We start from the raw sequence: 15,905 nt of genomic DNA, 5'->3' as shown, positions 1-15,905 counted from the left end.
AGCACGCGGCCCAGAGTAGAGCCTCTCTTATTTCGAACGCAATAGAGCTGCAAGCACTTTGGCTGTACCATGTTTTTTATACTTCCCTCTAACGTCGGCTACGCATACATGATTCAGAATAGCCTTTTTAACAAGATAAGTTGGAGAATCACCGAGTTGAACAGCCACTACTCTCCAGTTGCATTCTTTTTCGTAGCATTTCGCCGTGAGTCGGCGTTTGCAATTTCTGAGCTTAAACGTGCTCACCTTCGCAATTGCGTAGATAGCCAACGTCAACTTGCACTCCGCTTTGTTTTTGAACGTCCTTCCCACGTATATGTCAGAGTCCTCCTTGCTGAAGTCAATGTCAAGAGGGTTGCAGCTGCTTCCATCCATTTCATTATACACACCATCTACATCATTATATCCATACATTTCTGGTACTTGTATGCCTTTCATGAATGCTTCTCCATCCTGAACTTGTCTAGTTGCGGTGACAGGAGGATCAACATTGTCCTTATCTTCGAGCTCACGGTTGTGCGCGTTATATTGTTTTGGGGGAGTTTCGAGACATATGTCACCACTTTCAACGGCCTCTGTTGCTTTATTGGGCGCACAACCAACGTCTGTAGAAGTACCACTCACATTATCTCCGGCTTTCGTCAATACTTCTTCACCCTGAAATGCGGCCGGCTGGGGAATAGGAGTGTCAACAACAGCATCATCATCATTATCTTCAGTCACCCGGGTGTGTTTGTTTTTAGATTGAGGGGGCGTCACAAGAACAACATCAACACCTACCTCGGTCTCTGTTACTTCTGTGTCCAATCTGGAGGGTGATCCAAGATCTCTTGCTAGATCGGTGATTTCCACAGAAGAATCGTTATTTTTGGATATATATCCACCTCCACGTGATCGTTGCTTCTTACCACACGCCAATTTTGCAGCCCCTGTTCCACCAATACCGTCAGGATGCCGAATACCCTTACCACCAGACTGTCCACCACTTCTTCCTTTGCCTGGACCTTCTACAAAATCGTCGTCGTCGTCCGTCACGCAATCGTTTCTACAATAATCATGCCAGCCATTGTAGTCGTAATCACTATCATCGCCTTCATCTTCTGCAGCAACATTTTCGTGAGCTCCTCCATTATTTCAATTCTCCACTGAAACCTGTTCAACACTTAGCATTCTCGTATCTTCTATGAGACAGATTTGTTGAGGCAGATTATCTGACGCCGTTTTTACTGCGTCTCCTTCTTCGACTTTTTCTTCCTTATTCTCTCTATTATCCACTGCCAAGTCATCTCCACAAACATTCCCCTTTTCTTGCTCGCAATTCTCTGAATTAGCCCCACTCCCGTCGTCAAGAGTTTCTCCGCTTTTGTCTTGGCCCTTTGACGTCGCAACCATGCCGCCAGACTGAGAGTTGCGTTTGTAGCGTTCTTCGATTTGCTGAACTTCCATCAAAAAAGCAACATCATCATCAGGAGGTCGAACGGGTGCATTCATTTGGACCCGTATTACTCATTCCGACCTTAAAAATATCATTTCTCCTCCAACACTTTCTCTTAATGTTATGAAGAGATTGACGGATTTGTCTGTCCGGTGAAGGGCCTTGAAAATCCTGAAATCTTTGTCCGTTGCTATCTCGACGGGAGAAGCCACTAGGCCCACCATTTCACTCTCTCCATCATTTAGCCAATACGACATCTCGGCTGACACTTCCCTTCCCAAAAGCCCATACGCAGCTAGAATACACGTTTTTAACTCCTCAGCACCTCTAATTCTGGACGAATCGACTGCTCTACCCATTCTATCATTGTCTATCTTGAAATCCCAAGCTCCATTGTCAAACATTATCCACCTCCCAGCCATAACCACAATGCAAGAATTACACAGACCTACGGTCCAAGCATGAGCACCCGTTAGGGTCATTTGCCAAATAGAGGAAGCACACAATTGTAAAAACAAATACAGAAACTTAGAGCTCAAACTCTGTACCTTCGCCGGTGTTGGTCCTGATTTCCTTACTGCCTGTGCCACCACTACTTGACCCGACGTTCCGACCACTGCTAATTGTTTCCATCCTTTTCAGTTACGGTGGATACGCATCGACGGCCTCAGAGGATGGGAATATCTTCTTATCGTAGGGTTGTTTCTTTTAGTTGTACACCAGTTCTTAGCTGCTTCTCACCATTACCCAGTTAGCGTTTTATAACATATTAGTATAATTAATATTACCACAAATATCAGAAAACAGTAAACGGTGGGAAAAGGAAAGGTTAATATTACCTTTAACCTTTGTTACCGGTCAGCCAAAAAAAAAAAATAAAATCTCGACCTCACACGTGCGAAAACTTCTGGGCCGCTTGGGTCGCTAAGTCTTAGGGTCGTTTGGTGTGGGTCACTTTCAAGAGTTTCATGGGTCACGGCCCATAACATGACGGGTCATAAGGCCAAATTCGTCACCGATTTATTTCTCTCCCCCCTAGCGGTCCGTTCGACAATAAAAACTTGCAGCGACCCACTTGGCCAATTAAAAACTTGAAGTGACCCTATGTCACAAGCAACTCAACAACAGAGGCCTAACTTAGCCAAATAAAATTAGAAGTATGGAATTATACTCTTATTATTCCAAATATAAGCCAAAAACTAAAAAAAAAAATATAAAAAGATAAAATATACACATAATGGAATCACAAAGATATTATATCAATCACTAATATCCTGCTAATTAATTGTAACTTACATATCCCATAGAAATTCATAGTCTAAGAACATTAAAAATGTAAAACTGGAGTTTGAACTAATATGTGAAATCATATTTACTTTCCCCAATACCATTACATGAATATATAAAAATACACAACAAAGAAATTTTTTAACTAAACTTAAATAATCAAAATTTTAAGACAAAAATTTAACAAACAAACGTACTTTTAGCTTACAAAACGTACTTAAATTAAAAGAAAATAAAGTATATGAAATTTTAAATAAATTTTATTATTTCAGTGTAACTAAAAACAATTTTCAGTTACTTAATAACCAATTCAACTAATACACTTCAAAAATTAAACACTATTCAAATTAGTTTATTAGTGAACTATTTCTAAATTATAAAAACTAAAACATTTTTGATGAAAAAAACGTAACAGAGGAAATAAAACCGTCTTCCTCTCCCAACAATCCATTTCATGTTATGTAGCCTTCAACAGCTCCAATCAAGATTAGATAAGTGGTCCAATTCAGTAAAATACTCTCAGACTGGAGTTTTGGGCAAATGAATTATTATATTATACTTAAATACTATAAAACAGTCCATCGAAATTTATTTTATATATACGAAAAATTCGGACATAGCCCGGAAAAAGTCTCTAGTACTGATAATATGATAATAATGATTTATACGAGTGTATAATTGATCATTAATAGGATGAACTTGGAGTCATAAATTATTTGTACAATAAGGAAACAATTCAAGATGAGATAATGTTCTTCGTATAAATGCTACAACTTGGCAATATTTGGTTTACCAGAAAATTCTAGCGCAATTTCAAAAAGATCAGCATCGGATTCTTCGTCATAGTCCAACTTACGTCTATGGCTTTGTCCCACAATGGTCCTCCCGCTTGCAATCATCTCACTGTTTCCTCTGTTTATGAAGAAGTTTCTTAAATACTGGGAATCTAATCTCCCAATGGAAAACAATTCTTTGCTGTCCTCAAGCCCGGCCACAGCACTACGGCACGGGTTCGTTGTGCGTTGCCCGTTTGCCGGGCCATAATAAAATGGAGATTGCCCCAAGTTAATAAAAATAGTGGCCTCTGTATTGGAAGCTAGAATGGGGTAGAGAGGTGTCCCAAATTCGTCTGCTTTACAGTTAATGACGTGAGCCAAGTGTGAGTTGACTGTGAAGTAAACCTTCTTCTTCCTCGGGTCATAACCACATCCAACAACCTTCTTTTCCTTCGCCCACGCATATTTCTCTGATTCACAAACCAACTTCATTCCTGTCACAGACAGAGAGTAATGATTAAGACTTTAACTTGCGTATCCATATGAGATCATTTGAATAAGAGCATGCAACTGTAAGATCATAAAGTAAATGTGTAATATTCCGAGTTGTGATATATGAAAAGATTTAAGAAAATGATTTGAGTACCTATGTCATCAAACGTGATTTATCCCTTCATACATCTGTGTAAAATTTCAGAGTTAATGTGTTTGAACTGAAGTAGTGAAAGTATTAGTGACCTATCGGGAAGTGATTCGCGATACTGTGCGAGTGATGCCAAAACACGGAAAAATGTCAGGTGGTGATCGCAGGGTCAATAAACAAGACTTCTGGGCATTGGAAAAATTAAAGTACCGCTCGTCAGATGAGATGACGCCCATGGATCGAGTGAGCGGGCGTAGGTGGTCCATTAGTGGTAGACGGTCGAGATGTTATAAATGGTATCAGAGTTGGTTAACCATCTCGTTTCTGATCCGAGAGGCATCTTGAGATCTGTCGTGGAGCGCAATGAGGGCGTTGAGTTCTTTGAGAGGGGGTGAATTGTATCTCGAGTTATGATATATGAAAACATTTAAGATAATTTATTTAGCTACATATATCACCAAAATTGACTTACTTTTTCCGTCATTTTAGAACTCCATGGTTAAGCGTATTTGGGCTGGTGTAGTGAATAGATGGGTGACCTATGGAGAAGTGATTCGCGATACCATGCGAGTGATGCCAAAACACAGAGAAAGGTCGGGTGGTGATTACAGGGTCAGTAAACAAAATTTCCGGACCTTGGAAAAGTTAACGCACCGCCTATTGGACAGAATAGTATCCACATGCCGCGAGAACGGATGTAGGTGACTCATTAACCATGGGAGGTCGGAACGTTATAAAATATAAATTAAAATAATATTATATTTTAAAATTGACTATCTAAAATAATTATAAATTTTAGAGCAAAAATGGAGTACGGAAATTAATGGAATATATGACGTCCGTTTAATTACATAAAAATAAGTGGATTTGATATCCTTACATATTATATTATTAGTATGTGTCATATATCCTATATTTTAATCAGATTATATTTGGTAAATTCGTTATTGATTAATATTTGCGTGAACTTGAGATAAAATAGCAAACAAAGAATATCTTACAGTGTTTTCTGAAAAGATGCTAGATAAACTATTAAAGCTTTTAGAAATAACTATTATTTGAAGGAAAAGAATAAACAACAAACTTTTTTTGGGTTTAAATACAGTTGCTGGTTTAAGGTCAACGGAAGCCATGAGGTATGATTTTATTTTATTTTTGTTAAAAATGAGAATTCTTGGTGATTTGGAACGAAGGACGACTTTTATATTCACTAGATCTTTTCTCCGCGCTACGCGCGGATTATGCAATATAAATTTTTTTCACGGTCCTTATTTTATTTTCATGTACTTTTAATAGCTTTGTATAATTTCGAACCATTAATCAAATCATTTCTAAAGTAATAAATTAGATAAATATAAATTGCTTTTTATATTATTGTCATATTGGATGTGCTATTAGTCTTTTATGCTCTTTATGTTTTGATTCTACTTCTAAGCATTTTAATTTGACTGATTTGTTTCTTCTGAATTGTTAATAACATCTATGGTGAAATCCAAAGTAAATCTTGTTCATGATGTTTAAGTGAGTGATAACTTTCATGCATTATTCAAAAAATAATAATTTGCAGAATCAGAGATGATAATGCACTTCCTCTATCACCTTTATTGATGTTTGGTTTAATGTTTTGGTATCAAAAATTTTGATTTTCTTATATTGAATGTTTTGCAATTTTTTAAATTTTGGTGATTGTTCATCCTATATACAGAGACGCAGAAAATGTCAAACATGGAAATAATTTTAGATTAAATCATTTTTTATATTTCTTCTTCAATTTTATTGATTTGTATTTACATATTTTACAGAAATTTTACAAAAATAATTCTGCATTATAATTTTAAGGTTTACTTCTTACATAATATATACTTGTCTAACAAAATAAATACTTTTTGAAATTTAAGTGTTTAAATACAATTTTTTAAAAAAATATTTAATAGTAGATATGTGTTGTCAGCGGCCAGACGTAACAACTGATTGTAAGTTGGACATATAATATGTATGAATGTTTTGGGTATATTTTGTTTTACTTAGAGTATTTTTGTAGTTTGGATAATTTAAACATATATTACATGAAATCAAAAGGGGTATACGGAAGCGGGTACGTGGAAACGGGTATGCGGAAACGGAACCGTATGGATGCATAGAAGCGAGAATTTTCAAAACATTAGGAAGCGGATACGTTTTGGAAACATATATCCAAATATATATATATATATACATATTAAATATAAGAAAAATTTATAAAACTTATGACTAAAATATTTTATTCAAATTAAAAAAAATTCTTCATTTATAATCATTTATTATAATTTTGAAAATATAAATAAATTAACTTCAAAAATTATTACCCAATTAATTATTTTCAAAATTTCATAAATAATTAACACAATATATTTATACATATATGTTATATCTCTAATAAGAATTCAGGGCATAAATATTATTTACTGTATTAGTTTTAATATTTGCAAATTTTTATTCTTTTTTATTTAAGTATTAATAACTTTTTGATTTTATACAAAAAAACAAAAAAACATGATTTTATATTCTATGTATTGTGTTTTCTTAAACGGGAACATGATAGTAAAACGGAATTGTAAGCTCCCGGCATGTTTTTAAATAGGAGATTTTTGAATCTTTTTGGAACCAAAATTTCGTAAACTTTCACAAAATTCTGATTCCGGTTTCGAAACGGAAAGCATATGTCCAATGAAGCTTCTGTGCAACCTATATTTAAACTCATATATGAATGTGGTATTAGTCTTTATTTATTGTAATTTGGATTACCAAAAATTCAGACCGATTATGTAGGTTGAATATTTTGTTTTAATTTAAATAAAAAATTCTTGTAAAATTTAATAGAGGAATGTAATATTTTGTGTTAAATGAGAACAAACACCAAATTTATTAAGACACAGTTGATGAGTAACACATGGATTATATATACATATGTTAAAAGTTTATGTCACTAAATAGTTTTAGACGTAACTTGAAGGGTGAATAATTTGTCGAAAATTATGCTATAAGACATTTTATTTTAATTTATTATAATAATGAGCGAAGATAAATTTTAATATGTGCATAGAGAAATCGTTAAATTATGTGATTGACTAATCAAATTTATTGAAAAGTAGAATACTGCCGCATTATAGGCATATTGTATATTCAATTTTTTTGTGATTTCTTGTTTAATATATGTTTTTAATATTTTTTCCTTTGTATTTTTTCTTTAAAGTAAGATTAATATGCACATAGTTTTCTACTATGTTTTTTGTTGCTAAAATATTCTCTTATTTAGTTGAGAATTTAGTTCCGTAACACGGAAGTGTATTTGATTATTATGTTTGGTGTTTCCTAAAAGTAAGTAAATTTTTGCAACAAAGTTCTCACGTTAAAAGTTAAACCGGTTAATATCATTTATACCCTTAATGAATAATTATATAAATTAGTCAAAAAATAAAAACGAATTTCAAATCTATCTTATTAAAAAAGTGATTAAAATTTATAACAAAACATTTATACTCTTAATGAATAAATTATATAAATTAGTCAAAAATAAAAAATGACAAGCTAATGCTAAAAACAAAGCTGAAAACATAAGATAGATATAACATAAGATAATATTCTAAAAACATATTTTAAAACATAAGATAATTCTTAGATATATTCTGTTGTTATCTGAAAATAATATTTTATTATAAAATCTATAGTTAGATATAAAACAATTTATAATTAAATGCTAATCAAACAAACAAATATATTTTCTAAAATATATGATAATAAATTTTTGCAACAAAGTTCACACGTTAAAAGTTAAACCTGTTAATATCATTTATACCCTTAATGAATAATTATATAAATTAGTCAAAAAATAAAAACGAATTTCAAATCTATCTTATTAAAAAAGTGATTAAAATTTATAACAAAACATTTATACTCTTAATGAATAAATTAAATAAATTAGTCAAAAATAAAAAATGTCAAGCTAATGCTAAAAACAAAGCTGAAAACATAAGATAGATATAACATAAGATAATATTCTAAAAACATATTTTAAAACATAAGATAATTCTTAGATATATTCTGTTGTTATCTGAAAATAATATTTTATTATAAAATCTATAGTTAGATATAAAACAATTTATAATTAAATGCTAATCAAACAAACAAATATATTTTCTAAAATATATGATAATGTTTTTAAAATTTAACACAACAATAAGCATATATTTATACTTTGATAAAAGCTAATGAATATATATTAATAATATTTTATTTTTATGTTATATTTGATTATTGACTATAAGTAAATATAATAAATTCTCAAAAATAAAATATATTTTTTAAAAATAAAATAATGGTGTGTTTCATCTGAAATAATATTTTTATTATAAAATATAAAGTTTAATGTTTGATTTATCTTTTAAAAAACATAATTAATAATTTTTTATGTTGGTTTTGATTTAATAGTTATAAACAAATAAATATCAATAAAAACACTATGCCCGCATGCGCGGGTAGAACACCTAGTTTGATTATTATGTTTGGTGTTTCCTAAAAGTTCAAATATGAATACTTTTTTCGAGAATAAAAAGGTAGATATTGATTAACACTTTTGTTCATTTTGTTGTTGACCTCCACATATCTATTGCGTATTGTTTTGTAATAGTGCATTTGTGTGTTTAAATATTTCTCTTATTTTTCTTCTTGAGCTTATAGTAATATCTATAGAGTTTAGCCACATAGGATCAATGAAAGATTTATTATATAATCAGAAAAAAATTTTATAATTGGCAACCACATTGTAAATTTTTATTTTAATAAAAAAAATTAAATCCATATATCTATTAAAAATCTAGACCTAACTCTTGGAGAGGTGGGATGTACAATCCATGACATACCCTCTCTCAGATATTCATACGGACAGATCTGCAATCTTGGTGATCAGAATAATGTGACTTAGTTTACGTAGTAGGAATATTAAACCCAAAATGTTTTTATATCCAGAGGCCATCCACTGCCCCTGGACCGCAAGGTTCCGCTCGTTGTAACTTAATTGATTGTGCTGTTGGATTAATACTCTATACGCGAGTATTGTTTTAAAAGATTTGTTATAATTTATTTTGCTTGTAGTATTATTTACCATGTTATATTTTATTTATATTTAACATTTTTATTTTCAACCCTTTTTGTCAAATATTAACTTTCTATTTTTATAGTTTGACATTTTTGTCTATTTTTGTAAACATGAATATTATTTTTAATGGACGTCTTGTATATGTAAATAATGTTCTTTAAAATAAAAACTAATGTTCATTTTTAAATAATGTTACATATAAGGAAACACTAAAAGAGAGCAGTATGACTAAATAGGAAAATAGCAGATATGCTGTTTTACCCATATGTATTGTATGCATATTTTTAAAAATTATTATATATAGTATATTGTTTTTTAAGATTTAAACTATCTGATGTAATTAAAAACTTATTGCGAGTTATTAGTATACTTCTTTATAAATGTACATTTTATTTTTAATATATAGTCTTCTATACTAATTGTAGATTTAAAAAAAAAATCTTGTGAGTTATAAACTTATAATTGGTTAAGAGTCGATTTTCATGCCGGCTTTATTTATAGTAGCAAAATTCTTCGTCCTTTTTTTTGACATTTAGCTATTCTAGTGTTTTTTGTTTGTGTATTAACTGAAACATATTGATAGATAAAATATGTCATTATTATAGTAAGAAATTTCACTAATTTGGTATACATGTGTGGCTATATAATGACATAATTCATGTAGGTCTGCCGAATGTTGAGAAAGATATAGATATTAATTTAGACACCCAAGAAAGTGAAGAAACTTTTTTTTGACAAAAGAGAAAGTGAAGAAACTTTCACCCGTTTGACCAAAAAAAAAAAAAAAAAAGAAACTCTCACCCAAGAATAAACTAACATTCAATGTTAGAATGCAGACGCCACCGATGGCTTGATCAAGATGATATATCACTGTTTAAATGCATGTGTATAGCACTAAATGAATTTGCCTCATAGGAATAATAAAAGTAGAAGTAGAAAGATTGTAAGGCAGTTGAGAAATGAAATGTCTGTGTATAGCACTGAAGGTTTATTTTGTCTTCAGGTCTTTTATGAAGTTACATAGATGCAAACGTTTTGGGTAGTGTGTAGCCTTTGTAACTGTAAGGGAAGTATGGAAGTCAGATTCATCTATTGTTCTTTACCAAACTAATGGCCAATTATACAACTATGAAATAAATAGAAAACTACCTCCTGTTTTTTATAATTCCTAATACACGTTACAAAATCTGAAGAAAAATGTTGTACAAATAAAACTCTTCGCTGCTTTTGTTTCAGTAATTTAACCGATAATAAAAAAATGGCATCACAAGTCGAGACATGATTAAAAATAGCTTCTTCTAGTTTAACTTAAAGATGTACTTTACCAATTAGTTTTGACCGAATGCACAAAACTCGGATCCACAAAACTCTAAGCATCAATATCGACCTGTCACATTGACACAAAAGGCAATACGTTTATGGACCCAGGTAAAGGTTTTCTTGGATATGCAGGAGAAGAGAGCAAGTCAAACTCTTCTTTAGGTTTAGCTGCGTAAGGGAGTCTCTCTCGCCACATAAAGCAAGAGAGGAGAGAAACCAATCCTTAATCTTTGGTTCCTTGAAGATACCACTTATCTGTAGCTCTGTTGATTCTTTGCAATAAGAGAAGGCGTCAACTGACCTCATGAAATCCACTTTCATGCGCAAATGCGTTCGCTCCTGCAATACCCTTATGGGACTGCCAGCTGCGTTTTGCATATCCGTGTGTTCTTCAACCTGAGAAAATGAGGAATAGACCTTACCGAGAAAATTTTACTAACTCAGCTTCTAAAACGTGAAGAATGAACTGCAAGAAGTGTACCGTTTTGCTTGTCGTAGCAATGTGATGAGTATCAATTCCAATATAAAGGCCTCGTAACACCTGATCTCTACAGATTTAATTAATGGCAATCAAAATCCCACACATCTCGGTTAATAGATGAGAAACTGATTAAATTTTATCAGAGAAGAAAGCGGTTTCCCACACCTCATGTGTTACGTTTATGCACTCTGCAAGTATCTGAATCCTCACTTGGGTATTGTAGATTTTGTACACCTCATTATATCTTTACTTGTGCACACTCGCGTCCCATCAAGCTTTCTCGGCACGGGCAGTATGTTTTAGACCACCACCGGATGTTGATGGAGATTCTATTTATAATGGAAAGGTGATGAGCTTGATGGAGGTTTCACGTCCTGTGGAAAAGATATGAGAAAAAATGGGCCTCAAAATTTCATTACAACTTTCCATTGTGGTACTTAGATGGAAAGTATTAATACCGTTGCTGCCGTGATGATTTTGTCGCATTCCCTGTCCTGACTTCTGGTTGTGTTCTCACTTTTATCATCCCCATCCTGAAAATGGTAATCTTTCTGTTAAGAACAATTGTTTAGTATCATAGCTTAGCCAAATCATAACTACACAATTATTAAAGTCAATTTATTCAACTCCTAAATACTTCGGACTGTAATGTTGATCACTTTCAATAGAATGCTTAGATTAATCTATGAAAGATGGGACATGAGGATCTAACCTTGTTGCTTTCAGGTTCAGAGAGATGGATTTGCTTGCTCTTCTATCCCCAAAACTTTAAAATTTGAATGAATCCCCATTGCACAATGCATCCACAAAAAGAGATATAGTCCAGAGAAACCTAAACTGGATTTCAATATAACATAATGTAGCTGAGGGCTTTTTGATAGAAAGACATTGCTTGATTTTTTTTTTCTATGGAGATTGTAGAGTTTGCTTGGATGGAAAATTCGATGAGGTAATTTTATAAAAGAGGAGAAACATAGGAAGTTGAAACGAAACCATCAAGGAATGAGTTAAGAACATAATTGAAAGATGGAGTGTGGGTTGTGATAACGGTGAATTGCAGTGATTCCAACCGACGATGAAGAAAAGTCTACCGATAATTGCTATCATCGGAGTTTAGGTTTCTCTGAATTGGGGTTCAAATGGGCCTCTGAGAATTATTATTGGCCCAGAAGCGTTGTTAGATATTTTCATGCTTGTCGACTTAAGGCTGTTATGATGTGGCAGAATAAAACATTTTTATTAGTTCGAATTAATTGCTGACGTGGACACCTTCTCTGTTGAATATATTCTCCTTTTAGTATAGGTTAGATTGTGACCACGACTTTATATTCCTTAGTTGTCACTATTTCTCACTAACAAAATTAAGTTCTCAAAGGACGGCAATTTTTGGTTCCTTTTACTAATTTTTTTGTACTTCTCACTCTACGTGCAGTTTAAATTTCTGCTGTAGCTTTGATTTATTTTTTTCCTTAGTAAATTTACGATCATGAAAGTAAATAATTAAAAAAAAAAAAAAATGCCAAACACATACCATCAAGATATACAGCGCCATCCGATTGAAATCCAATAGAAGCGGGGAACTTTCCGGGCAGTTGTGCCTCGCTGACCTCAACGGAACCACCAGTCCCTAGTCCTAGAGACAAAAGGGCTTCTTCATTTTCCCCATCCTTTTTTTTTCTTGTCACGGGTTTTGGTCCTTGGCTCTTGAACAACATAGTTTTTTCACCTTCCACTGATGCAGGGTCACTGCATACGTCACTAACAACACCGCGGCGGCCAATGATCTCCAGAAGTGTGATTTCAAAGTAAGCCTCCTGTGGAAAAGCAGAGCATATGAGTTGTGGTCCGGGAAGCGGTAGAGCTGCTCGGAGAAGCATCAATGGGGTTTTCCCGTTAATTGTCTCTCTAAATACTTGATTAAACTTGATCTTCTGTGTGAAATCCTCGGAACCGTTTGAAACTTCCCATGTGATCACTACACCAGGATCATCGCTCCCAGCTGTCGTGGAAAGCCCTAGAAGAGCAGGTCGCGGAGAGGCTCCAATCACAAAACGAGTTGATGTATGGACAGCGAATCCGAACCCTGTCCACCCATTCTCAACCGCTTCTGTCACCAAAGCCGGATGGTCTGTCCAGATAAATAGACCAGATTTTGATGGCAATCCGCCCGTGGCCCTACGTGAGACGCAAGAATTGTTTATACTTCCTCTGCGTTTCATGTCGGATATATCTAACTGGTGACTGAGGCTGGTTTGGTGGAGTTTGGAGATTCTAGCCTGAAAGCTATCGCGCCGAATGGGGCTAGACGTGTTATGGGCAGTGGAGTCCTCTGGTCTCCGGAGACAGCACCAGCGGCGGAGGAAGACCGCGAGGAGTGAAGACAGGATGACAATGGAGAGAATCCCTGCAGTTAAATGAGCCCATCGAAGCATCTCTGAGATAAAAGAAATTTTGAGACAGAGAGAGAGAGATGGAAGGGGAAGGACATGCGAGGAAGGAGTAGTGGACTTGGACCCGTTCAAGAACGTTGGGAGATCAAAAGTATTATACAAAAACAATATGAAACTGTTCTGAGAAAAAGTCAAGTTTAGAAAATTTCATGAATTTCTTTTTAAAAATATCAAAAATGATGTTGATCTACACAAAATAGAATTTTCATAAGCGATTAAGCTATATAGACTTTTAGGGACATAATATAAAACGAGGGTACTCTGTTTTGATTAAATATCAAAATGATTGAAACTTTCAAAAGATATGGTTATTCACAAATTATTGTGGAACTTATTGTAAACAATTAAAAATTGAGTAAGAACACCAGCTCCTAGATGCTGATAGATTTATGCTATCCTCAACTATGTAACTCTGATTGATTAATAAAAAAAAGTGTAACATCCCAGTTTGTAAAGCCTTTCGTCGAAAAAAAAATCCCGGTTTGTAATATATGGAAAATCTTAAGAAGTAATTGGTTTGGTTATCTATATCATCTAAGTGTATTTATTTTTTCCGTCACAAGTTTATTTAAAGCTCCTGAATTAAACGTTGTTGGATGACTTATCGGAAAATAATTTGTGATATTGTGTAAGTGAGATTAAAACACAGAGAAAGTCATGAGTTGATTTCAGACCGTAACCAAGTCTTTCCAGCCTCTGAAAAATTAATGCACATTCGCATGGAATAAAATCCACTAGCTGAGTGGACGTGTGTGGGAGGTCAATTACTGTAGCTGCCGGATCGTTACAAGTGATATCTGAGCTGAACCTAGTCGAGAGTGGAGTCATTTGTAGGCTCACACTAACATGGGTAAAGATCTAGAGGCGCCATGAGGACGTGCGTTTTATGAGAGGTGTTAAATTATAATATCCCGGTTTGATTATATGGAAATGCTTAAAAAATTGATTTGACTAACTTTATCACTAAAATGCACTTAACTTTTTGGTCACACATCCGTTTAGAACTTCAAGGTTAAGCATGCTTGAGTGGGAGTAATGAAAAGATGGTTAACCTACCGAAAAATCATTTGTAGTATCATGTGAGTGAGACTAAAGCACGTGTCAAGGTCTTGTGGTGATTGTATGGTCAGCAAAACAAGACTTTCTAACTTTCGAAAAATTAATGCACCACCGGTCACACAAAATGGGGCCTACGGTCCGAATGAGCGGACATGAGAGGTCCATTAGCCGTATCCAGAGCCAAACCCAGACGAGTGTGAAGTCATGTGAGGGCTCACACTAAAGTGGATAACGATCATAGAGTGCAACAAGGACGTTGCGTTCTCTGAAATGGGGTGAATTTTAACATTCCGGTTTGTGGTATACGGAAAACTTAAAAAATAATTTATTTGCCTACCTATGTCACCAAAGTGGACTTAACTTTCCGGTCACCAGTCTATTTAGAACTTCTGAAATTAAAATGCTTGAATTGGACTAATAGAAAGATGGGTAACCTATGTGGTTGTAATTCACGATATTTGCTAGCGAAACCAAAGTGTGGAGAAAGATTATGTGGCAATTGTAGGATCAGTGAACAAGTCTTTCCAGCCTCCAAAGAGTTAACACACAGTCCGTTTCCATAGGCCGAGTGAGTGGACGTGGAAGGCCTATTTGCCATAGCCGGTTCGGAGTGTTACGTAAATCTTGAAGTATGAAAAAACTACAATTTCATAATGACAGTAAAACATTCATTCATATCATGGTAATTAAGAGAGAAGACTCGTGACGTCTTTTTCAACAACATACAAGCATAGAAGCAGTGCGGTCGAAGCAAAGGAAAAAAATGCTTCCAGCCTTTTGTTTTATCAATTATTTTCTGCCACATATTAATATTAGTTTTTATTTGCTTAGCGGTAATCAGTAATCCATGATATGTTAAACAACCAAAGATGGAGGCTACTAGTGGCCCAGAAACTTTTTATTTACTTTTTTTTCTTTTTCTTCCCAAAATGTTGTTAACTTTTTTTTTTCGCCTCAAGTCATTAAATTCGTAACACCGGCTCTTCTTAGAATATAGGAATCAAATTTTCATAGGCTACTTATGAAAATGGGAGTGTTCTTGAGCTAAGATACTCTTAACTGAAAACCATTTTTCTGAAGCCGAGTCTTCAAATAAATCTTTTAATTCAGATCTTTTTCTCCACCGGCCACTTTCACATTATCCTCCCTTTTCGAACCTCCTCTGTTCTTCCTCCTTCTATATTATGAGTTATGATATCTATCGATACTCTCCCAGCAAAATTCCGCTTCCATGAAGCTTGTAATAAAAAAAACATGTGACAAACTCTTTAGAAGAAACCCGCGAATTCTCCAAAATAAATATGTCCACACAGAATTGAG

At 33.9% G+C, this 15,905-nt stretch overlaps 1 protein-coding gene and 1 long non-coding RNA gene across 2 annotated transcripts; both read right to left on the bottom strand.

Annotated features, from left to right (window-relative positions):
- Nucleotides 1-3,393: 3,393 nt before the first annotated feature.
- LOC106430645 lies at nt 3,394-15,155 on the bottom strand. The gene is made up of 2 exons (XM_013871423.3): nt 12,608-15,155; nt 3,394-3,992 (listed from the first exon to the last, which is right to left on the bottom strand). The coding sequence occupies exons 1-2, from the start codon at nt 13,506-13,508 to the stop codon at nt 3,490-3,492; spliced, it is 1,404 nt and encodes a 467-aa protein (XP_013726877.2). The 5' UTR covers nt 13,509-15,155; the 3' UTR covers nt 3,394-3,489.
- Nucleotides 10,410-12,211, bottom strand: LOC125579122. Its single transcript, XR_007317066.1, has 5 exons — nt 11,789-12,211; nt 11,535-11,609; nt 11,242-11,450; nt 11,077-11,143; nt 10,410-10,991 (listed from the first exon to the last, which is right to left on the bottom strand). It is a non-coding gene; the product is annotated as an uncharacterized LOC125579122 (long non-coding RNA).
- Nucleotides 15,156-15,905: the final 750 nt, after the last annotated feature.

Source organism: Brassica napus, chromosome A10 (genome assembly GCF_020379485.1).
Source record: "Brassica napus cultivar Da-Ae chromosome A10, Da-Ae, whole genome shotgun sequence".
Lineage (NCBI taxonomy): Eukaryota > Viridiplantae > Streptophyta > Magnoliopsida > Brassicales > Brassicaceae > Brassica > Brassica napus.
The sequence above is the reverse complement of the archived record's forward strand: the minus strand, read 5'-3'. Positions and strand labels throughout refer to the sequence as shown.

What these genes read in the sequence shown, in the direction of transcription:
- LOC106430645 (XM_013871423.3), bottom strand. Translation starts at nt 13,508, where the DNA reads ATGCTTCGATGGGCTCATTTAACTGCAGGGATTCTCTCCATTGTCATC. An exon ending in TGGCGCTGTATATCTTGATG is followed by an intron (nt 3,993 to 12,607) that starts GTATGTGTTTGG and finishes TGTCTGTGACAG; the next exon opens with GAATGAAGTTGGTTTGTGAA.